The sequence below is a fragment of the Leptonychotes weddellii genome, chromosome 9 (assembly GCF_054177405.1).
Source record: "Leptonychotes weddellii isolate Sample4059 chromosome 9, ASM5417740v2, whole genome shotgun sequence".
Lineage (NCBI taxonomy): Eukaryota > Metazoa > Chordata > Mammalia > Carnivora > Phocidae > Leptonychotes > Leptonychotes weddellii.
This window is the reverse complement of record NC_138377.1, coordinates 104,149,507-104,173,768: the sequence shown is the minus strand read 5'-3', so window position 1 is coordinate 104,173,768 and position 24,262 is coordinate 104,149,507. Positions and strand designations below refer to the sequence as shown.

The 24,262-nt window shown below is 39.3% G+C and overlaps 1 protein-coding gene across 7 annotated transcripts in view; it reads right to left on the bottom strand.

Annotated features, from left to right (window-relative positions):
• Positions 1-24,262, bottom strand: part of HERC2 (HECT and RLD domain containing E3 ubiquitin protein ligase 2) — a 236,769-nt gene that overhangs the window by 162,468 nt on the left and 50,039 nt on the right. For all 7 annotated transcript variants that reach the window (XR_014148742.1, XM_081831489.1, XM_081831490.1 and 4 more), the window contains 10 exons: positions 24,087-24,187; positions 23,450-23,606; positions 21,525-21,635; positions 20,664-20,835; positions 18,477-18,650; positions 16,824-17,012; positions 16,002-16,153; positions 13,761-13,918; positions 13,558-13,671; positions 4,821-5,072 (listed from right to left, as the gene is read on the bottom strand). Coding sequence is in view for 6 of the 7 variants with exons in the window: in XM_081831489.1 (XP_081687615.1) it covers positions 4,821-5,072; positions 13,558-13,671; positions 13,761-13,918; positions 16,002-16,153; positions 16,824-17,012; positions 18,477-18,650; positions 20,664-20,835; positions 21,525-21,635; positions 23,450-23,606; positions 24,087-24,187 (1,580 nt within the window). In the remaining variant the exon portion in view is untranslated. The remainder of the gene's footprint in view (positions 1-4,820; positions 5,073-13,557; positions 13,672-13,760; positions 13,919-16,001; positions 16,154-16,823; positions 17,013-18,476; positions 18,651-20,663; positions 20,836-21,524; positions 21,636-23,449; positions 23,607-24,086; positions 24,188-24,262) is intronic.

Sequence of the window (24,262 nt, the reverse complement as noted above, 5' to 3'; positions counted from 1 at the left end):
TATACCTATGTATTTCACTTTTTTAATACTATTGTAAATGGTATTTTGTTTTTATTTCAAACTCCACTTCTTAGTTGCTGGTATATAGGAACTAAGGTATATACCAAGTGACTTTGGTATTTTAACTTTGTATCCTGCAACTTTGCTATAATCATTTATTACAGCTTTTTTGTTGATCCTTTCAGATTTTCTACATAAACATTCATGTCATCTGTGAACAAAGATAGTTTTATTTCTTCCTTCTCAATCCGTACACCTTTAATATCCTTTTGCTGTTTTGTTGCATTAGCTAGAACTTCCAGTATGATTTTGAAAAGAAATGGTGAGATGAGACATCTTTTCCTTGCACTTTATCTTAGTGGGAAAGCTTCAAGTTTCTCACCATTAAGTATGATGTTAGCTGTAGGACTTTTATAGATTTTCTTTATCAAGTTAATGAAGTTCTCTCCATTCCTAGTTTGCGGAAAGTTTTTATCATGAATGGGTATTGGATTTTATCAAATGCTTTTTCTGCATCGATTAATATGATCAGGTGATTTTTCTTGTTACTCTGTTGATTTGATGGATTACATTAATTGGTTTTTTGAATGGTTAACTAGCCAACATTGCATATGTAGAATAAATTCAACTTGGTGGTGATGTTTAATTCTTTCTATATATTGTTGAATTTGATTTGCTGATATTTTGTTGAGGATTTTTGCATCTATATTCATGAGAGATGTTGGTCTGTAATTTTCTTTTCTAATAATATTTTTGTCTGGCTTTGGTATTAGGGTAATGCTGGCCTCATAGAATGAATTAAGAAGTATGACCTTTGCTTCCATCCTCTGAAAGAGATTACAGAGAATTGGTATAATTTCTTCCTTAAATGTTTGGTAGAATTCACCAGTAAACCCATCTGGGCCTCATGTTTTCTGTTTTGGAAAGTTATTAATTACTGACTTAATTTCTTTAAGAGATATAAGCCTATTCAGTTTGTCTATTTCTTCTTGTATAAATTTTGACAAATTGTGTCTTTTAAAGAAATGGTTCATTTCATCGAAGTTACCAAATTTGCAGGCACAGACTTGTTCTTAGTATTCCTTTATCATCTTTACAATGTTAATAGGATCTGTAGTGATGTCTTCTCTTTCATTTCTGGTATTAGTAATTTGTGTCCTGTTTTCCTTTTTTCTTAGCCTAGTTAAAGTATACTGATTTTTTTAATCTTTTCAAAGAACCAGCTTTTGGTTTCTTTGATCTTCTCTACTGATTTTCTGTTTTCAATTTCATTGGTTTCTTCTCTAATTCTCATTATTTCTTTCCTTCTTCTTATTTTGGATTCAATATGCTCTCCTATATCTAGTTTCCTAAGGTAGAAACTTAGACTATGGATATTTTTTTAACATCCATAACCACACATAATTACAAATTTTTTTTTCTTGTGATGAGAGCTTTTAAGATCTGTTCTCTTGGCAACTTTCAAATACACAATAAAGTGTTAACAGCTACAGTCACCATGCTGTATATTATAACCGCAGGACTTATTTCACAACTAGAAATTTGTACTTTTTGACCACCTTCACCCACTTTACCCACTCCCCACAACTCCCACCTCTGGCAACCACCAATCTATTCTCTGCATCTATGAGTTTGGTGGGGGTTTTGGGAGAGTTTTGGGGTGTTTTTTTTTTTTAGATTCCACAAATAAGTAGGATTATACAGTGTTTGTCTGTCTCTATCTGACCTATTTATTTAGCATAATGCCCTCAATGTCCATCCATGTTAACACAAACGGAAGAATTACCTTCTTTTTTATGGCTGAATAATATTCCATCATATGTATATACTACATTTTCTTTATCTACTCATCTACCAATGGGACACTTAGGTTGTTTCCATATCTTGGTTATTGTGAATAATGCTGCAATGAACATGAGGATGCAGATACCTTTTTAAGTTCACATATTTACTTCCTTCAGATAAACACCCAGAAGTGGAATTGTGGGTTCATATGGTAGTTCTTTTTTGTAAAGCCTCCTTACTGTTTTCCACAGTGGCTGTACCAATTCACATTCCCATCAACACTGCACAAGGGTTTCTTTTTCTCCACATCCTCATCAACACTTGTATTTCTTGTCTTTTTGATAACAGCCATTCAAACAGGTATGAAGTGTTCTCTCACCTGTGGTTTTGATTTGCATTTCCCTGATGATTAATGATATTGAGCACACACCTTTTTCATGTACCTGTTGGCCATCTATAACTCATCTTTGGAAAAATGTCTACTCAGATACTCTGCCTAATTTTTAATCAAATTGGTTATGGGGTACACTTTTTGTTTGTTTTGCTACTAAATTTTAAGAATCCTTTATATATTTTGGATATTAACCCCTTATCAGATATATGATTTACAAATATTTTCTCCCATTCTATATTCTATAGGTTGCCTTTACATTTTAGTGGGGTTTTTTTGTTTTTTTTTTTTGAGAGAGAGAGAGTGAGTGTGCCGGGGGGTGGGGGGGGCAGAGGGAGAGAGGGAGGGAGAGAGAGAATCTTAATGAGGCTCCAATGCCCTGCACAGAGCCCAATGTGGGGCTCAATCTCACAACTTTAAGATCATGACCTGAGCCAATATCAAGAGTCAGACGCTTAACCAACTGAGCCACCCAGGCACCCCACCTTTACATTTTATTAATGGTTTTCTTTCCTGCACACAAAGATTACTTACTTTAGATTTTTCTTCTTTTCTAACATATGCCTTCTAATTTCCTTCTAAGCACTGCTTTCACTGCATCCCACAAATTTTGGTAAGTTGTTCTCATATTCATTCAGTTCAAAATATTTTAAAATTTCTCTTAAGATTTTTTGTTTGACCATGTGTTATTTGGAAGTTTGTTGTTTAATCTCCATGCATTTGGGGATTTCCCAACTATCTTTCTGTTACAATTTTTAGTTTAATTCCCTTGCAGTCTGAGGACATAGTTTGATCTCTCTTCTTTTAAATATGTTAACGTGTGCTTTATAGCCCAGATTGTGGGCTATCTTAATTAAGGAAGTTTTCTAAAACAACATCTTTTTCTCCAAAGTGAAATAATACAAATACATTTTTCCTATTTAAATAGTATTAAAGTATTGTATTTTTGCTTAATAGTAAATCTAACATGACCAACACAAGGGATATTTTCAGTAATGTCAACGTAAAAAATAATTCAGCTACAAAATTCTACCCGAGTAAGGAGAACAATTCTATCTTGAGCCTATGAGACGTTGACATAGTGATGGCCAAAATGACTGTACCATCAATCATTTAAATGCTTTCACAGTAAGCTATCTCTGTATCTAATAAATGTAGCTGATTTCCTTTACTAAGTGAAAAAAATATATAAACAAGAAGGCTAACAAAATTCAAACACAGCTCCATAACATACAACCAACTGTATTACCCCACAACTTACCTCAGAAACTTAGAAAATAATAAATACCATAGTACCTTCTTGTCATCAAGGTATTAATATGTTTTAAAGATTTTATTGATTTATTTATTTTTAGAGAGAGAGGAGAAAGCACATGCATGCATGAGCAGGGAGAGGAGGAGAGGGAGAGAGAGAATCTCAAGCAGACTCCATGCCAAGCACAGAGCTTAATGCGGGGCTCCATCTCATGACCCTGAGATCACGTCCTGAGCCAAAACCAAGAGTCAGACGCTTAACCAACTGAGCCACCCAGGCACCTCAAGGTATTAATATGTTTTAAAATAATAATGATGGGGAAAGAAACAAGCAAGTCCCATGTAAAAGTCTCAATTCCAAACTCCCTTGACAAAAAAACAAAAACATAAAGTAGAATCTAGCTCAGGGATTCAACAAACTTCATCCCTCATGCAAACACATGCCAAGGACTGTTTTTGTGAATAAAGCTGTACTATCACACAGCCAGGCCCATTTATTTACATATTGTCTATGGCTCCTTTTGGACTACAACAGCAGAAAAGAGTAGTTGAGACATACAATGTATGGTACTCAAACCTAAAATACTTACAGTCTACTTTAAAAAACAGCCTGCCCACCCCCTTTAGCACTACAGGCCACCTGATACACCTATCATCAACCTCTCCCATACTTCAGAAGGCATCTGCAAAGCACACCTACATGCCTTGGCTCCCATTCTATCTAGAATGCATGCTGGATGCCCTTGAAATCAAACAAGCAGGATTTACCCATCAAGGATAAGTTCAAGTGAGAACACTCCCAAAGGACCCAATCCTATCTCCCACTACATTCCCACAGCACCATGCATATCTGTCATCTTAGCAATGTCTACACTATAGGTATCGGTAACCTCACCAATAGAAGTTCATCTCACTAAGGTCAGCTTACTTAATGATGAATAGATGCCTGCCACAAAAAGGACTTACCAATATTAGTAAAACTGAATGAGTTTCAAATGAAATCTGGTGAGAATAATTCTACACCATTTTTTTTTAAAGATTTTATTTATTTATTCAGGAGAGACAGAGAGAGAGAGGCAGAGGAGAGGGGGAGAAGCAGGCTCTCTGCAGAGCAGGGAGCCCAATGTGAGACTTGATCCCAGGACCCCGGGATCATGACCTGAACCGAAGGCAGACGATTAACCAACTGAGCCACCCAGGTGCCCTACACCGTTTTTTAATAAAGACAACCTACTTTCCATTATTATCTATACCTATGAAAATGTGAGTAAAAGCCTTCTAATGATAAGTCATTCATGAAATATTAGGTAAAAAAAAAACCCTGAAATCTTTAAAAGATTACTGAAGAAAAAGCTTCAAAGAGTTTTAAAAGTTTACATTTTGCACTCACCTTGCAAGCCTTCCAAGAGTTTGGGATAACGAACATGTTCTTCTGTTCCATGCCCAAGTCTCTGGTTGTCACCTTTTCCCCATGAATAAACTTGGCCATCTTTCGTCAAAGCAATAGAAAACTGACTTCCACATCGAACCTTCACGACATCCAAGTCTTGAAGCTTCTCAATAAGCTTTGGTGTTTTGCAGCCATCACTACCACCTCTGCCCAATTTCCCATAGTCACCATCTCCCCAAGACCACACCTGACCTAAAAAAACACAAATATATTTAAGTAAAAATAACTGTACATCTTAATGCAACTTTTAAATGGCTCAAATACTCAATATAACCCATAACAAACCTACACCATTAATATATTTAGTTAACACTATACTGGCCAAATGAAATCTAGTTTATACTTCAGGTTGATACAGAAACAATTAAAAAAAGGATAGCCAGATTTTCTTTTTGTTTTAGCTAAAAGAATAATAAAGTCCTGATCCGTACTAGTTTGGGCTCAACGACTGGGTTCAGTTCAACCAAGTAGTGAACACAGAACAAAAACTCCACTGCCTCCATAAAATACCGTAACTTGGCCCACCACAAGATGTTGCAGCTCTCTGACCACTGTCTCTCAGGTCTGTCTGCACACTGTTCCTGTCATGCTCACCACAAATTAACTGCATGACAGCATCTATTTCCAATAATATTTGTTAGTATAATCTAGTTAAATATTACATAAAGGGATAAAACAAATTACAAAAATGTGGTTGGATTCTTTTTACTCTGATAACTAAGCTAAAAACTTTGCAAAAATGCAGTAAATGTGAATTATTGAAAAAAAAATACCTGGTAAAACCTATAGAGGATGAGAAAAGAAATGAGAAGAAATGTAAAAGAAGAAATGAGATTGCTCCATAAGTGACTAAGTTCCCATTCTATTTTAAATAATCTGAACTAGAGATCAACAAACTTTCTGTTAAAGTCCAGATGGTAAGTATTTTTAGGCTTTGTGGGCAATGTGGTCTCTGTCACAACTATCCAAGTATTCCCCTGTCACAGGAAAGCAGCCACAGACAATACGTAAGCAAGGTGGCATTCAAATATTCTATTTGTGAAAACAGCCAATCCCTGATCGAAAATTGTAGATGATACACTAGTGGGTGGTCAGTGACATAAACACACCAATGCTCAATGCAGCAAACCCATACACAAACATCAGAGAATGTGTATAAAGAATGTGTATACACTTATATGCCTTGCCAAATGCCTGTTGTTCACATAGCCCAGCTGGCAATTCCCACTTTCTCCAATGTTTTCAGTGACCCTGTTACCCCAGAACCAGACCTTACAGGTCAGGATGCTTCTACCATACCAATTGTCTCAAAAAACACAGTTATGTAGCAGGGACATTTCCCTATATGACCAAATACCAATGTGAGGTAAATAGCATGCATAGTTTCCAATCACAGCAATTTAGTCAAAACTTCAAACAGCTTTACCTTCGTAGCAGTTTCACACAAAGAATTTAAGAACAAACCCTAATATGACTTATTCAAGAAAAGACTTTCTGGCTAAGAGGTTTATAAAATCTATTAATCACTCAACAATGGACACTTAAAAACAAGATGTCAAACTGAAAGCTTCATGCCAGAAGAGAACTTTAAGATGACTGATGAGACCCATCTTTTCTCCAAGACTTACAGTAGCAGAAGATGCCTCTATGTCTATCCCTTCAGGGGAGGGGGGGCCTATGTGGACATGAAGATGCCTGAAATATTCTTTCTCCTCTCACTAAAGAAATCCCCAGGGAGGGGAGCTAAGATGGCAGAGGAATAGGGGACCCTAAGTTTGTCTGGTCCCTGGAATTCAGCTAGATAGTTACCAAATCATTCTGAACACCTGTGAAAAGAGGAGATCTGAGAAAAGAAATGCTGCAATTCTAAAATAGAAAAGCAATCACTTTTTGGAAGGTAGGAGGTGCCGAGACTTGGTATCCAGGGTGATGTATCTGAGGAAACTGCAGAGAGAACTGCCTGTTTAAGGAGGCTACTGCAAAGTATTATAAGCAGTAGGATGCAAAATCGGAACTTTTATGAGTCTGCTACAGTGGGGGACATCACTGGATTAAAAGTGCTCAGGTGGCAAAGCAGGGTGGAATCCCAGGTGAGACAGCATGGTCTCAGGATCCCGGAGGCCACAAGAAGAATGGGAGTGGCTGAGTGCGGCAGAGTTCCCAGGCATTGGAGTGGGGAAGCCGAATGAAAACAGCAAGTCTAGGTGCCAGCTTTCGGCTCTGTGTTGCTATAAGCTGTAAACTGAGAACTGCTGCATGGTTGCACAACCGCTCTACGGGCAGGGTCTAGGCAAAAGGCAGAAGCTCAGCGAGATGCCCCACAAACTCCCAGAAGGAACAGCATGGATCCACATCTCAGGAGTCCATAAAAGTTTGCAGAGACCCGAAACTCCAGCACATGCCTGAGATAAAAACAGTCAGTCACAGGCTAAGTGAACACAGAGTTCGGACAAAAAACAGGGAGACAGAGTGACTGACTGCTTTTCTGTGAGGACTCACTGAAGAGTGAGGGACACCAACTTTCAGCTCCAGGGATAAAGATCCAGGCACCACTATTTTCATCCCGCCATCAGTGCTAAAAGCCTTCAAGAAGCAAATCAGTGCCACACACTGCAATCCAGAGCCACATACACTGAGCCCAGCACCCTGGCAAGGGAAGCACAGATCCACCACGGCAAGGGCACCTGAGAATTGATCAATAGACCCCTCCACCAGAAGACCAGCAGGAACAACTGGAGAGCACCAAGTTTACAGATGATAGAGAACTGCAAAACTTCAGCTCTTGGGGAATACAGTATATAGCATTCGTGGGGTTTTTTCTATTCTTTAGTCTTCCAGTTTTATTTTCATTCACCTAATTTTCTTATTTTTTCAATTCTTTTATTCTTTAATTTTTTTTCTTTATTATGTTAGTCACCATACAGTATATCATTAGTTTTTGATATACTGTTTCATGATTCATTATTTGTGTATAACACCCAGTGCTCATTACAGCACGTGCCCTCCTTAATACCCATCACCAGGCTACCCCAACCACCCCTGTCCCTCTGAAACCCTCACATTGTTTCCTGGAGTACACAGTCTCTCATGGTTCATCTCCCTCTCTGATTTCCCACCCTTCAGTTTTCCCTTCCTTCCCCTAATGTCTTCCATGCTATTCCTTATGTTCCACATATGAGTGGAACCATATGATAATTGTCTTTCTCTGTGCTTAACTTATTTCACTTAGCATAATCTCCTCCAGCCCCATCCATGTTGATGCAAATGGTGTGTATTCATCCTTTCTGATGGCTGAGTAATATTCCATTGTATATATGGACCACATCTTCTTTATCCATCGCCCTTCAACAGATGAATGGGTAATTTTTATTTTTATACATGTTTTACATATATATATAAATATTTGTATATATATAATTTTTGGTTTACTTTCATTGTATTTTATTTTATTTTTCTATATATATATAAAATTATCTTTCTTTGCTATTTTGGGATATAGTTTCTCTTAACAAACAGACCAAAATACACCCAGGATCTAGTTTATTGTTTCGTTCTGTTTTACTTCTTGTTTGATTTTTTCTTATTTTGTTTTGTTTTTGTTTTCTTCTGGTTTGTTTTGTTTTTTTCTGTTGTTATTTTTGTCTAATCTCTCATTTTCTTCTATTCTTTTCTCAACATAATGACGAAATGGAGACACTCACCGCAAAAGAAAGGAGGTAATAATCCCTGCCAGGGATTTAATCAATAACAGATATAAGTAAGATGTCTGAACTAGAATTTAAAACGATTATAAAGATACTGGCTAGGCTTGAAGAAAGCATAGAAGACAGTAGAGAATCCCTGTATAAATAAAAAATTAAAATCTAATGAGGCCGAAATTAAAAATGCTATTACTGAGATACAGTCACAAACGGAGGCTCCAAAGTGAGGATAAGGAAGGCAGAAGAGCGAGTCAGTGAGATAGAAGAAAAAATGATGCAAAATAAGGAACCTGAGAAGGGGGGAGAAAAACAACTACGGGACCATGAAGGGAAATTTCAAGAACTCAAACACTATAAAGCAAAATAATATCCAGATAATAGGGGGCCCCAGAAGATGGGGGCAGGGGGGAAGAACGTTCATTTAGACAAATTATAGCTGAGTACTTCCCTAATTTGGGGAAGGAAACAGGCATTCAAGTCCAGGAGGCCCAGAAAACCCCCTCAAGATCAATAAAAATAGGTCAACACCTCAACATATAATAGTGAAGCTAGCAAATTTCAGAGACAAAGAGAAAATTATAGAAGCAGCTCAGGACAAGAGGTCCTGAACCTACAAAGGTAGACACATCAGGCTGGCAGCAGACCTGTCTACAGAGACCTGGCAGGCCAGAAAGGACTGACATGATATATTCAATGTGCATGCTAAATGGGAAAAATATACAGCCAAGAATACTTTATCCAGCAAAGCTGTCATTCAGAATACAAGGACAGATGAAGAGTTTCCAGGACAAACAGAAACAAAAGGAATTTGTGAAAACTAAACCAGCCCTACAAGAAATATTAAAGGGGATCCTTTGAGCGAAGAGAGAACCCAAAAGTAACAAAGGCCAGAAAGGAACAGAGACAATATACAGAAACAGCAACTTTACAGGTAATACAATGGCACTAAATTCATATCCTTCAGTAATTACTCTGAATGTAAATAGAGTAATTGCTCCGATCAAAAGACATAAGGTATCAGAATGGATTAAAAAAACAAGACCCATCAATATGCTGTCTATAAAAGACTCATTTTAAACCCAAAGACACATCCAAATTGAAAGTAAGGGGGTGTAAAATCATTTACCATGCTAATGAACATCAAAAGAAAGCTGGAGTAGCCATCCTTATATCATACAAACTAGATTTTAAACCAAAGACTGTAATAAGAGATGAGGAAGGACACTGATTCATAATAAAAGGGTCTATGCAACAAGACTTAACAATTGTAAATATTTATACCCCTAATTTGGGAGCAGGCAAATATATAAACCGAGTAATAACAAAATTAAAGAAACACTTTGATAATAATACAGTAATAGTAAGGGACTTAACGCCCCACTCACAGAGATGGAAAGATCATCTAAGCAGAAGATCAACAAGGAAACAAGGGCTTTGAATGACACACTGGACCGGATGGACTTAACAGAAATATTCAGAACATTTCATCCTAAAGCAACAGAATACACATTCCTCTAGAGTGCACATGGAACATTCTCCAGAAGAGATCACATACTGTATCACAAATCAGGTCTCAACTGGAACCAGAAGACTTAGATTATACCATGAATATTTTCAGACCACATGCTTTTAAAACTTGAACTCAATAACAAGAGGAAATTTGGAAGGAACACAGATGCATGGAGATTAAAGAGCATCCTACTAAAGAATGAATGGGACAACCAGGAAACTAAAAAACAATAAAAAAAATACATGGAAGCAAATGAAAATGAAAACACAACAGTTCACATACTTTGGGATGCAACAAAGGCAGTCCTAAGAGGGAAGTATATAGCAATACAGGCCTTTTTCAAGAAAAGTCCCATACACACAATCTAACGTTACCCTAAAGGAGCTGGAAAAAGAACAGCAAATAAAGCCTAAATCCAGCAGGAGAAGAAAAATAATAAGATTAGAGCAGAAATCAATGAAATATAAATCAAAAACAGCAGAAGAAATCAATGAAACTAGGAGCTGGTTCTTTGAAAGAACTAGTAAGATCGATAAACCCCTAGCCAGATATGTCAATAAGAGAAAGGACCCAAATAATAAAATCATAAATAAAGAGGCGAGATCACAACCAACACCAAAGAAATATAATTGTAAGAGCATATCAAGAGCAACTATATGCCAACAAATTTGGCAATCTGGAAGAAATGGATGCACTCCTAAACATAAAAACCAAAACTGAAACAGGAAGAAATAGAAAACCTGAACACATCTGTAACCAGGAAAGGAACTGAAGCAGTAATCAAAAATCTCCCAACAAACAGGAGTCCAGGTCCAGGTGGCCTCACAACAGAATTCTACCAATCATTTAAAGAAGAATTAATACCTATTCTTCTGAAGCTGATTAAAAAATAGAAATGGAAAGAAAACTTCTAAACTCATTATATGAGGCCGGCATTACCTTGATCCCAAAACCAAAGACCCCACCAAAAAGGAGAATTATGGACCAATATCCCTGATTAACATGGATGCAAAAATTTTCAGCAAGATACTAGCTAATAGGATCCAACAATACATCAAAAGGCTATTCTCATCACTCCTGTTCAACATAGTAGTGGAAGTCCTAGCCACAGCAATCAGACAACAAAAAGAAATAAAAGGCATCCAAATCAGCAAAGAAGTCAAACTCTCACTCTTCACAGATGACGTGATACTCTATGTAGAAAACACAAAAGACTCCACCCAAAAACTGCTAGAACTGATAAAGAAATTCAGCAAAGTGGCAGGATATAAAATCAATGCACAGAAGTCAGTTGCATTTCTATACACTAACAATGAAGCAGAAGAAAGAGAAATCAAGGACTCAATCCCATTTACAATTGCACCAAAAACCGTAAGATACCTAGGAATAAGCATTACAAATCCAGACTTCAAGCTGTATTACAAAGCTGTAATCATCAAAACAATATTGTACTGACACAAAAACAGACACATAAATCAGTGAAACAGAATAGAAAACCCAGAATTGGACCCTCAACTCCATGGTCAACTAATCTCTGACAAAGCAGGAAAGAATATCCAATGGAAAAAGTCAATCTCTTCAACAAATGGTGTTGGGAAAATTAGCCACATGCAGAAGAATGAAACTGGACCACTGTCCAGTTTCAAAAATAAGCTCAAAATGGATGAAAGACCTAAATGTGAGACAGAAATCTATCAAAATCCTAGAGAACACAGGCAGCAACGTCTTTGGCCTTGGCCTCAGCAAGTTTTTGTTAGACACGTGTCCAAAGGCAAGACAAACAAAAGCAAAAATGAACTATTGAGACTTCATCAGGATAAAAAGCTTTTGCACAGCAAAGGAAACAGCTGACAAAACTAAAAGGCAACCTACAGAATCGGAGAAGATATCTGCAAATGTCTTATCAGATAAAGGACTAGTATCCAAAATCTGTAACTTATCAAACTCAACACCCAAAGAACAAATAATCCAACCAAGAAATGGGCAGAAGACATGAACAAACATTTCTCCAAAGAAGACATACAAATGGCCAACAGACACATGAAAAAACACTTAATATCACTTGGCATCAGGGAAATACAGATCAAAACCATAATGAGATACCACCTCACACCAGTCAGAATGGCTAAAATTAACAACTCAGGAAAAAACAGATGTTGTTGAGGATGCAGAAAAAGGGGAACCCTTTTACACTGCCTGTGGGAATGCAACCTGGTACAGCCACTCTGGAAAACAGTATGGAGGTTCCTCAAAAAGTTAAAAATAGAGCTACCCTACAATCCAGCAATCACACTACTAGGTATTTATCCAGAGGATACAAACATAGTCACTGGAAGGGGCACATGCACCCCAATGTTTATAGCAGCAACGTCCACAATAGCCAAACTATGGAAAGAGCCCATATGTCCATCGAGAGATGAATGGATAAAGAAGATGTGGTATATATATGCAATGGAATATTACTCCGCCATCAAAGAGAATAAAATCTTGCCATTTGCAATGATGTGGATGCAACTTGAGGGTATTATGCTATACAAAATAAGTCAGTCAGAGAAGGATAAATATCAGATTATTTCCCTCATATGCGGAATTTAAGAAACAAAACAGATGAATACAAGAAAAAATAAGAGGAAATCAGAGATGGAGACAAACCATAAAAGACTCTTAACTAGAGGAAACAAACTGAGGGTTGCTGGCGGGGGCGGGAAGGAGTAACTGGGTGATGGGCATTAAGGAGGGCACTTGATGTAACGAGCTCTGCATGTTATATGCAACGGATGAATCACTAAGTTCTACCTCTGAAACTAATAAATAAATAATTTTTAAAAAAAAGAAAGTAATCCCCAGAATTAAGTCAGTTCCCAATGTGCCATTCAACTTCTGCAGGAGGGCAGACAGAGAGGCTCCCCAGCTGATTCTGACAGATCCCCACAATTTTGAAGACAGACCCTCACAATATTAACAAATAGTTTTTAAAAATCAGTAAGATTCTAACCATCAAACCTGCTAAATGTACCCTTCAAAGGAAAAGCAAAATGAGTACAATCTCAGTAATGAACACAAATACAAAAGTACAATTAAAAACAAGCGAACAATGTAGCATTATACTAGAATCCACATAGACTAAGCAGTGTTCTAAGTTACCACAGAGAATCAAAGGTAGCTGAACATGAGGAAATATATAATAACTAGAAACAATTCAGAATGTCAATTATTCCACTGTAACTCATTTTTTTATTAAAAAATGAAATGCCCAAATAGGGAGGATATAGCTGTTAACTAGCTCTCTGGATGCAGGTAAAAGATGTTAGAAGTCCTGTAACTTCTTAACCTCTGCCATGGACCCTAAGGTGCACACCACTTAAAGATGGACAAAGGGGCAGCCACATGAGGTGCACTCACTCCCTCAAGGAAAGCGGCACTCCTCATCCTGAGGATCTGCTCGGGCAGCATAAGCACTGCGTACCATTCTCTGTCACGGCCAGGGTTTGAGCATCCCCGCTCCCGCATGCCACATCAATGACCTTCAATCCTTTAAGCCCAGCTACCAGCATTGGAATGGCCTCATCTTCACTGGAGCCTTCAAACAGATAGGACAATCGTTATTGTAAGATCCTCAAAAGAGGCAACCTCCCACTGCATGCTCGAGCTGGCTCAGAGCAAATGTACCGTGGCCTAGTCGGCCGTAGTTCCCTCGGCCCCAGGTATATAGCTCCCCCTCGGCAGTGATGGCCGCACTATATGTGCTTCCACACGCGATGTGCACCACATGCTTCCCAGCCTGTTTTCCAGAGAAAGCAGATATCACCTTAGGCTCTTCCAAAGGCCTGTGGAGAGAAAGGAAACAAATGTGAATGTCCTTCAACGCATGTCCTATTAGTGTTAGCAAAGAAAATAACTATCTGAATCAACTATCAGAGTGCCAAGACAGTTTGGCTTTTCAGGCGCCTTATGAAATAATAAAGGAACATAGAATTCAAACACCCAACACTTCCATGATTGATCGTTTATTGGGCACCTGATGCCAAGCATGGCATCCAGCAGAAATATCAAAACAGGTTTGTTAAAGACTCGTACAATCAAGTCTAGAGCAGCTTTGTTCATAGTGGTCCAAAACAGTGACCCATCCACAGACAGACCACTCAGCAACAGGGACAAAGCAACTACTGACACACACAACAAGTTGGCTGAAGCTCAGGAACTCTGCTAAGTGAAAGAGCCAGGAACAAAATACCACATAGTGATAGAGGGCAGATCAGGAACTGGAAGTAGAGAGCAGGGTTTGATTGCAAAGGGGTCCAAAGAAAGTAGCAGGGGCATCAGAAATGTTCTCTCAGTTGTGGTGGTTCCCCAACTGCATGCATTTGCTGAAACTCATCAAATTGTACTCTTAAAACAAATGGATTTGTAGACCTCATACCAGTGGTTAAAATTTACACATTTGTTAAATAAGGAAGGAATGAAGGAGCAAGGTTTACTAATCACACTCCAAACTATATTTTACAAATGAAAATAGAAGGCAGTAAGGATTAATTAGGGAGCAATCTTAGTAGATGGCTCTTCACTTTCAAAACTAGCAAAACGCCCTATGCTTATAATCCAGAATATGTATACTATGATTGGTAACACCCAACTCTACCCTCTCCAAAGACATGGTTTACTGACTTTGTGACCCACTATTCTGCAAAATAAATAAATGCACACAAAAGCATGGGCACATATAGGCACAGGGAGAGCTGAACAACCCTACTCTGATACCACTTATCCCTCCCTCTTCAGCTCAAGTTTCAACCCCCAAGTTTCCCTCCAACTCCTACCATCTTCACTGATCTCTTTTCCTTCCCTCAATTTCTCGAGCAATGGACAAGTTATTTAATCTAGCATCTAGCACTTAATCTCAACTGAGTATATACTAGTTTTTTGTAATTTAGTACAAATTACAAATAACATAAAAGAAGGAAAAAACTAATGTGCCCAGCCTGTATCTCCATCCTTTCAAGTCCTATGTGCCCCACCCACCTCACCTCCTTTAGTATGAGAATAACAATTCTAAATTCTATAATTAGCAATCCTTTGTTTCTCACAATCATTTTACCACATTTGTCTGAATCCCTTACAGTACTGTCAAGTTTGGAATATTTCTGCTGAATGCTAACACACAATACACATTGCTCAGCTTTTTTCACAGTTTGAGACTCTACCCAGGGATGTCCATCTCCATCCCACCACAGTGAGAAGGGGCCAGACTCCTCTCAACTCTGTTCATGCCTCTAACCCTCTTGAAGTGGGGGTGCATCTTCAATTTTAATCTAGGGCCAAGTTTTTCTCTACCAGGCTCCCCACTTAAGCCAGCAACATATAAAAGGGTTCCTTCCACTCTGTGGCAGCTGTGGGAACTCTCCATTTTTACAACCTTGCATTTAGAACAACCATTTTGTTTTATTCCTGGTCTCTCACAATAATCAAAAGCTTCCACAAAATAGGACATTAAATTATTGAATTTTGTACCTATGAAAATGGAATGGCTTAAGGAAAGGAGGATATTATCTCTTAGAGACATGTTGAACTGTTTGTGTATGAAGAAACAAGGGATTGTTTCAATGGGATTTGCTTTAGGAAACTCCACAGTGTGGGGTATTGGTATATGTAGTTAAAATAGGAACAGCAAAAGCTGGAAGCTTTGAATCTGGGAGAGAAGAACAGGAAGGGCAACTGACATCATCCTCTGTGCTATGGGCAGAACTCCCATAGCATTACCCAGGGGCTGACATATCTTGATAGCCTTCTCCACCCCAGCCCTACATGTCAGAGTAGCTATAAAATAACCAGCCACACTTTTCTTTTCATCCTATTTTGGATACAGCAACTCAAAGGGAAAGCATGTCAATTTTAAGAATCGACCATACGTACACAGTATCCCCGTGGCCCAGTCGACCACCATCCCCACAACCCCAGGAGTACACCTCTCCCGTGGCTGCCAGAGCCAGGTAGTGGTGACCATCAGAATGGGCAGCAATCTTCACAATGTTTCTGGAGGCAAGACCCTGGACCAGCTGTGGGGCCTAAAAGGGTAAAAATAGGAAGAAAATTAGTAAGCAGTCCAAGGACAATGAAAACAGCATGACCAATGGCATATGGAGGAACATGGAGGAGTGCACAGCCAAAGCAAGTTTCTAGGCTGCTAGAAACACACAAGCACTAAAACACAAAACAGCATGACTCTTCTCAATTATGCATCTCATTTTAACAAACTCTCCTAGAACTGAAAGAACATGAGCTTCTGGAGGCTGCCATCCAATCGTCCAGACGCCCTGCCCACTACCAACAGAAGAGTGGGCAGCCTCCAAGTGCTCTGTGATGTGACTAGGCCACTTCCACACAATGGAAATTCACAACTCAAGGTCAAAAACACCCCACAAGGCCCAATTCCCTTATCTGTTACTATCTGGCCCCCAAAATATACTGAGTTTACACGTGGAAAATTAGTTTACAAATGGGAATCATGATGGGCAATGCATGTTACTGTAAGGAGCTCCTGATCTTAACAACTAAGAAATTCTGCCCCCAAATTTTGACAATAATGATCTTAATTATTTAAGATTATTAAGTAAGACTAATAAAATACAATGAACAGATGCTTCTAAATCTTCAGAAATAAAGACTAGAATTCTGTAGCACCTGTAGTAGAAAAGTGCCCACCAAGGGAAGTGATCTGGGCCCCAAAACACCCACCAGCGTGTCACTGTTGTAGGCCTGCGTATACACGCGGCCATTCCTCGACAAGATCAGGAAGCGCTTTTCTGCACAGGCGATCTGCGTGACCCCCAGGTTGGCAAGTCCTTCACACTGAATTGGACCAATCACATTGGCATAGTATTTCCATCCTATTAACCCCCATCCTATGACTTCTTGCAATGATCCCTGTAAGATAACAAGGTAAGTAAACATCTTCTTTACGGGGTGGCAAGAATATTTCTTTCTTACTCAAAAGAAAGAAAAATTTATGCTAAGAGTAACACTGAGATACCATAGGATAAAAACAAAGCATGTAAAGAAAGGAGCTGATCTAAAACATCAAAATAAGTCATAACATTCCATATTACCTCAGTTAACAGGTAAGATGAAGTAACTGAACAGGTTATTATTCTTCCACAGCATTTCATTTTAACAGAAACCATTAAAAGTAATATAAATAGACATTAAACATATTTTAAAATGCTCAGATTGTATCAGGTTACCATTTTTGTAGTAACAGGAAGAAACCTGAAAGCCTAAGCAAGAGGCTGGGAGACAAGTATCCTACTGTTGGTATGGGTGAGAAGGATCAAGTTGTATGTGAGCAATTTTGTGATAATCAGCTAACGTGTCCACCCGTATCAGGTCAATCACTGGCGCATGCATACGTGCAAACAGAACAAACGTACAAGGCTAGTCACTGCAGCGGTACTTGAGTAGCAAACTTCTGGCAACACAGTGTCCATCAAAAAAATCATGATAGATCCATATATGGAATACTGAGTTGCTTTAAAATAAAGAAAGAAGTTCTGTTTATTAATAGAGAAAGCTCCTCAGTACATACTGTGTAGTGAAAAAAACAAGCTACGACATGCTACCACTAATGCTAATACCAGAGATATTGAAAGGATATGTAAGAGACTAGAAAAGTGAAAAGCAGCAGGTGCAAAACCAGGCGGATGAGGGGACAGGGAGGAGAAAGTAACGGTGTCTTTGCACTTAATTTTGACCTTTGAACCATGTGAATATACTTATTTGGAAAAAAAAAAAAAAGATGGTAAAATGAAATAAATATAAATCATGTTAAAAATAAAAAGTTAGAAAAACCTGGATTCAAATCCAGGATTATTCTGTGTGACCCTGGCAAAATTCACTGCCACTCCAAATGGCAATCTTCTCATCAATACAGTGGGACAGTGTTGTGATGCCAGATGCAACTGTGTGTGTGAAGTCCTCAGGGGGCCTGCACTGGCAGGCTCTTCACACATGTAGATTAGCGTTATCACTGCTCTGAGCAGCATCAAGACAGCCCATGGCCTAAGCTCCTATTATACAAAAAAAGCGCTGGAACCTCCCTGAGGAAGGCAGGACAGCATGTGGTTGTTCAGATAAAGGAGAGCTCTCTGGGGACACATCTCCTGAATCTGGAACCTGGGATGCTGGATTGGGTCCTAAAGTCCTGTGCACCTCAGCTTGCTCATCACTCGCTCTGACCACTGACAACACTTTAAAGTGTATACATGTTTTAAAGCTGTAACCAGCTCCACCCCCAATACCAGAGAAAGTGTCTCCATATTGGCACAGAGTGAGAATCTAGGAGTGCAACTAACTGTAGAACATACAAAGAACAAACACTGCTATCTCACATACCTTATGAGACGTTGGTGAGCTACACAGAGGTGGCATACAGGGAGTAGCCAGGCGGTCTAAATGGGCCATGACAACAACCGCAGTTTGTCTTAAGTCAATGGCAAGTTCATTGTCTTGTGGAAGAGTAAGGTACCTCAGGAAACTCTCATTGGGGCTCAAAGGACCAGACAAAAGCTACAGAAGAAAAGTAAACAGGCTTCTTGAGAACAGAGGAAAAATTAAAGTAACATAATTAGCCCTTAACCACTCTTTATATTTTGGTAGTCACAGTTATGCATTATCTGTAAACCTACTCCTTTTGGCCATCAAATGAGAAGTGCTGCTGATCCAGTGACACTACACATCCACATGTTTACACACTTGCTGTAAAACTACACACAGTGGTGCCTGCACATTTCCATGTGCATACTCCACACAGGTCAATGACATGGCCCAGCCACCCTGCAGACTCACCCCTCCAGCAGCCCTCAAAATACAGAGCAAGCTTCCTAGGAACACAGCACTGCACCTCAAACTGGCTTTGTAAACTGAAAACCAAAACCACTTATTTTAACCTAAATGCCACCCATCCTGGAGAAAACCTAGTATTACCTGCACATTAAGTAACAAATTTCATTCTTTTCTAAAGGCAGAATAGCCTTATTCCCATTAAAGACTGCCAAGTGATAGAAAAATTAACTTTATAATGGAATAGCTGCCTTTCCAGAAAAGACCTACAAGATCAAACTCTTCTAAAAAGAAGCAGTCCCACAAGTTCACACCCAGGACCCAGGCAGGCCCTCCTCTGCCACCAGCCTCGCTGTTCTAGGACTAAACACAGTGATGACTTAGGTGACATGCTCCACACAATGCCCCGCACACAGGAAGGGCCAAGAAAGTAAGCCACTATTTTCAATGCTCTTTTTCTAATATGTATTTAAAAGTGTGCATGTCAGGGGCACCTGAGTAACTCAGTCAGTTAAGGGTCCAAATATTGATTTCAGCTCAGGTCATGATCTTGGCGTTGTGAGATTGAGCCCCCCCGTTGGACTCCGTGCTCAGTGGGAAGTCTGCTTGAGACTCTCTCCCTCCCTCTCCCTCTGCCCCTCCCACGCTGCACACGCACTCTCTCTCTCACAAATAAATAAATCTTAAAAAAAAGGGTGCATGTCAGACTTAGCTCTGTGCTGCAATGCAGCTGGTACTCACCGATCTGAGGTCTTCTCCATAAATGGCATATGGAGGAACATGGAGGAGAAAGATTTACCTGACTTCTCTAGGCAGGGTCAAAACAAATGAACGTTAACCACTAGGCAACTACACGACCTCATGGTAAAGCACATCCTCTGAACCAGACACACACTTCATCCCACACCAACTGAGCCTCAAACCCTTGCGCTGCCTCTCCACATTATCATTGCAAGTGCCCATAAGGACCTGCTTGACTCTCACATTTTGTTCCTGAAATTTCAATTGTCAGAATTTTTACCCATTTTCATGCCTCTTACTAACTCCTTCATGGAGATGAGCACGCCTTCTTTATATCTTCCACAGCATCTTAAACTCACTCCCCATCACAGCCAAAGCGCAGCCAAAGCAAGTTTCTAGGCTGCTAGAAACACACAAGCACTAAACCCACAAACATGAAGGGCTCAATGGCTCCAGTTCAGCAGAAAGAAAACTGCATGGTCAAAGAGCAGCAGAGGAATCTCTCTAAAAGTACAAGTTGATACATGTCAAGAAATACATTCTTCCTACTAAGTACACACAATCCAGAACACACACACACAGGTCTCATGCTCCCGTGATATTCTACCACATCAACTGAAACTCACTCCATGACATCCCTACACCTGTCCCACATCTGACTCACTCTCTCCCCTAGAGACAACTACTGTCACAGATATGCACTCTGGGCTTGTTTATAAAAGTCTAACTTTTTTTTTTTTTTTAAGATTTTATTTATTTATTTGATAGAGACACAGCGAGAGAGAGAACACAAGCAGGCAGAGTGGGAGAGGGAGAAGCAGGCTTCCCGCTGAGCAGGAAGCCCGAAACGGGGCTCAATCCCAGGACCCTGGGATCATGACCTGAGCTGAAGGCAGACGCTTAACGACTGAGCCACCCAGGCACCCCAAAAGTCTAAGTCTTTTAGGATAACTGAATCAAGACAGCTACTTAAATGCAAAATCTTGTTACGATACTTACGTGAGTGTCACCATCTGTATGAGGGGCATCTTTACTGCAGATGATGCTCTGGAATCTTTGCAACAAAGGGAGAAGGGGGGCGCTGGTGCCCTGGGCGGACCGTTCATTGTCAGTTTCCTGGGTCCCACTGTCCCACAGTTGAAGCAACAACAGGATGGCAGATAACATTTGGCTGAAAGAGAAAATATCTTTATTCTCTAGCAAAAACAGATTAGCTTTTATTGCCATGGTCTGCCAAAAATAAAAGCAGGTTAGCTAATTAAATAGAAGAAATACTTCATATTCGAAAGGATACCATTAAAATAATACCATGAAAATAATTCTTGGCAGTAAAATCACTGAATCAATGCCAAGATTTTAGCACAAGATATCCACATATAAAACCAGTTAAGAAACTCAAACAGCACTTTTCTTTTTTTAAAGTAGCCTCCACACCCAGCTTGGAGCCCAACCCAGGGCTTGAACTCATGACCCTGAGATCAAGACCTAAGCCAAAATTAAGAGTCAGACGCTTAGCCAACTAAGCCACCCAGGCACCCCTCAAACAGCACTTTCTAAAGGGAACTCCTAGGACCTTAATTAATGGAATAAAAATCATTATTTGAGGAAAATTAAAAGAAAAAAAAAAAAGAACAGCTCCTAGACTACTAGAAAGTTGAACATAAAAAAAAGGAAGTGAAGAAACCTAAGTGTACCCAGTTTTAAAAGAAGAGAAAGTCCTGGGATATGGTTCTTGATTATAGAAGAATACCACATGTTTTCTACAATCACAAATGATTCAATGAAATGCCATAAAATGAAACAGATGTTCAGATACAGAGACATTTCCCTGAAATGCTCCCAGCCTGAGGCATCCCTCACCTCAGCGTGCCTCTCTGCACAGCCAGCTCTAACAGGATGGCCAGGGCCAGGTGCTGGTCCTGAAGGGGAATGCTTCCCGGCCCTTTGGTACCAGGCGTTCCATGAACATCCCTGAAATGAAAGCAGAACAAAGTAACATTAGAGTTTAAAGACAGCATGTATATTTTTAATATTTAGAATCAAGTTTCTGAGACTGACTACTCAAATTTAATAAGAGATTTTAAAGCATACAATTAATTTGTAAAGATATTTTCTTATTGAAAGAATTAATTCAGATACTGTAAGATGACTACATTAGAAAACATATTCCAGTTTCCATAGCATAAAATTATTTTTATCATTATTCAAATCATGAGTAGAAAAATGTTTAGGTATGTTTCCACTTTCAATGACGTGGAATATCCACATCCCTCTATGGAAGTGGAGAAACATCAACTTCTAAAACCACATGGCAAATATATGCAAAATGTTATGCTTATTTTTATCTCTGACCAAAGAAATATTTTAACTTTTCCCCAATAATAAATAACAAGTCTTCTTAACCCAAGATGGGGAAGGGAGGACCTTCTGACATCACCATTACAGTTGAATTTTGAAATTACAGTTGACCTCTGAACGAGTTTGAACTGCACAGGTTCACTTATACAGATTTTTTTCAACATATATATATATATATATATATATATAGAAAAATTTTTTGGAGACTTGCCATAATTTGAAAAAACTCACAGATGAACCATGTTGCCTAGAAATACAAAAATTTTAAGAAAAAGGTAGGTAGGGCGCCTGGGTGGCTCAGTTGGTTAAGCGACTGCCTTCGGCTCAGGTCATGATCCTGGAGTCCCAGGATCGAGTCCCACATCGGGCTCCCTCCTCGGCAGGGAGTCTGCTTCTCCCTCTGACCCTCCCCCCTCTCGTGCTCTCTCTCCCATTCTCTCTCTCTCAAATGAATAAATAAAATCTTTTAAAAAAAAAAAAAAAAGAAAAAGGTAGGTAGTATAATAAGAATACAGTAAATAAATGATATAACATAAAATATGTGTTAATCCACTATTCAGGTTACCAGTCAGGCTTCCAATCCACAGTATGCTATTAGTTTGGGGGGAGTCAAATGTTACATGTGGATTTTCACCTGTGTGGGTACTGGCACCCCCAACCCCCTAATATTGTTCAAGGATCAACTGTAATTCCAAGCCTATTTTCAGGGCTCCCAGTCCTAAACCTTGTTGCAATGCCTTCATCAGCATTCTAGGGAGCTGAACTCACAGCCTGTTAGCATAGAGACCACAGGTATCCCTGCATACTGGAAGGGGCACAGCAGTGACCTCTGGCGAAAGGAATGAGAAAATACTCACTTTTCCTTTAATTATGTCCTTGCTGCTGAATTATGTCTTGAACACGTACATTTTCTTTAAATTTAAAAACTCTTAAAAAAATACATAGCACCCAAGATCAGAGTTCATGGCTTTCCTTACTGAAAAATGATTCACATTTAAAAATTTTTTTACACTAACATGAATACACACAGGTTTGATCTTGAGTAGTTGTTTAATCCCACACTGTCTATTAAGACAACACCACTCACTCAGAATGGTAGCATCCACATTCTCACTGAGAGGCCCACAATAGGTGCTCAAACACTTTATGAATGACTAATTCCCAAATCATAAAATATCTAAAAAAAAATACATTACAAAAGCATCTTTCATTTTCTACCTGATTCAATATGATAGCTTCCTGGGTCTAATCAGAATATCAAAAGCAAATATTTGAAAACCTAAAAACCAGGATCTAGAATCACAGAGCTGAGGATGGGCTGGAAACACATATGACAAACCTTCTGCTCTAAAGAGAAGAAGATGAGACGAGACTTTGAAGCATGTTAGAACCATTCATGTATTAAGATGTGAAAAGAAAGAACTCACCCTGTCACAACAGACCTGAGGAACCTGGTTGCTCTCTCTACCACCTCCAGCCACACAGAGGACACCGTGCTCTCATCAAAGAGTGAAGCCTCAGGCAGGGCTCTCAAGGCATCCAGGGACTCCTGTAACAGCTCGCTGCAGAGATCTGCATCCTCCCCTGGGCACACACATGCATCAGAGGAGGCCACCCAATCCTCAGGCAGCACTGACAAGTAAAGCCCTCCCCACTTTCCCAGAGGGACCTCCTACCCCACCATATGAGAGGATGCCACTGTCACGTTTTTAATCCCTCACTTTCCTCTCAACGAGATACTCCAAGAACTCAAAGTCAGTTCTTTATTTTATGACTCTCCCATGTGCAATTCTAACTTCTTGTTCTAGAAAATAAATCAGCATTGATGCACACTGCAGTGGTTTACCTGGAATATATATGCACATATACACTTTTTTTTTCTTTCTTTTTTTTTTTAAGAGAACAGTCCTGAAAAATCAAACAGACTGAAGCCTCTCATTCTACGAACAAGAAAAATGAGGCACAGAGAGCATATGGGATCGGCCAAGGGCATGTGGTGGCAGAACTGAGAAGACAATCCAAGTCTTCCGATGTGGGGAAAGGGAACACTCTGGGCCCACATACCTGACCGCCAGGCCCTGCGTAAGAAGGCAAAGGCAAAGGAGAGAGCTGCTCGGGATCCAACTCTCGCAAGTCCTTCCACTCCTTTGCCTGTGGGCCGGGAACTGTGGACAACACACATGGGAGTTGTGATAACTGGTCAGTCAGAGAAATGTGCAAATACTAAAATAAAGTAAGTA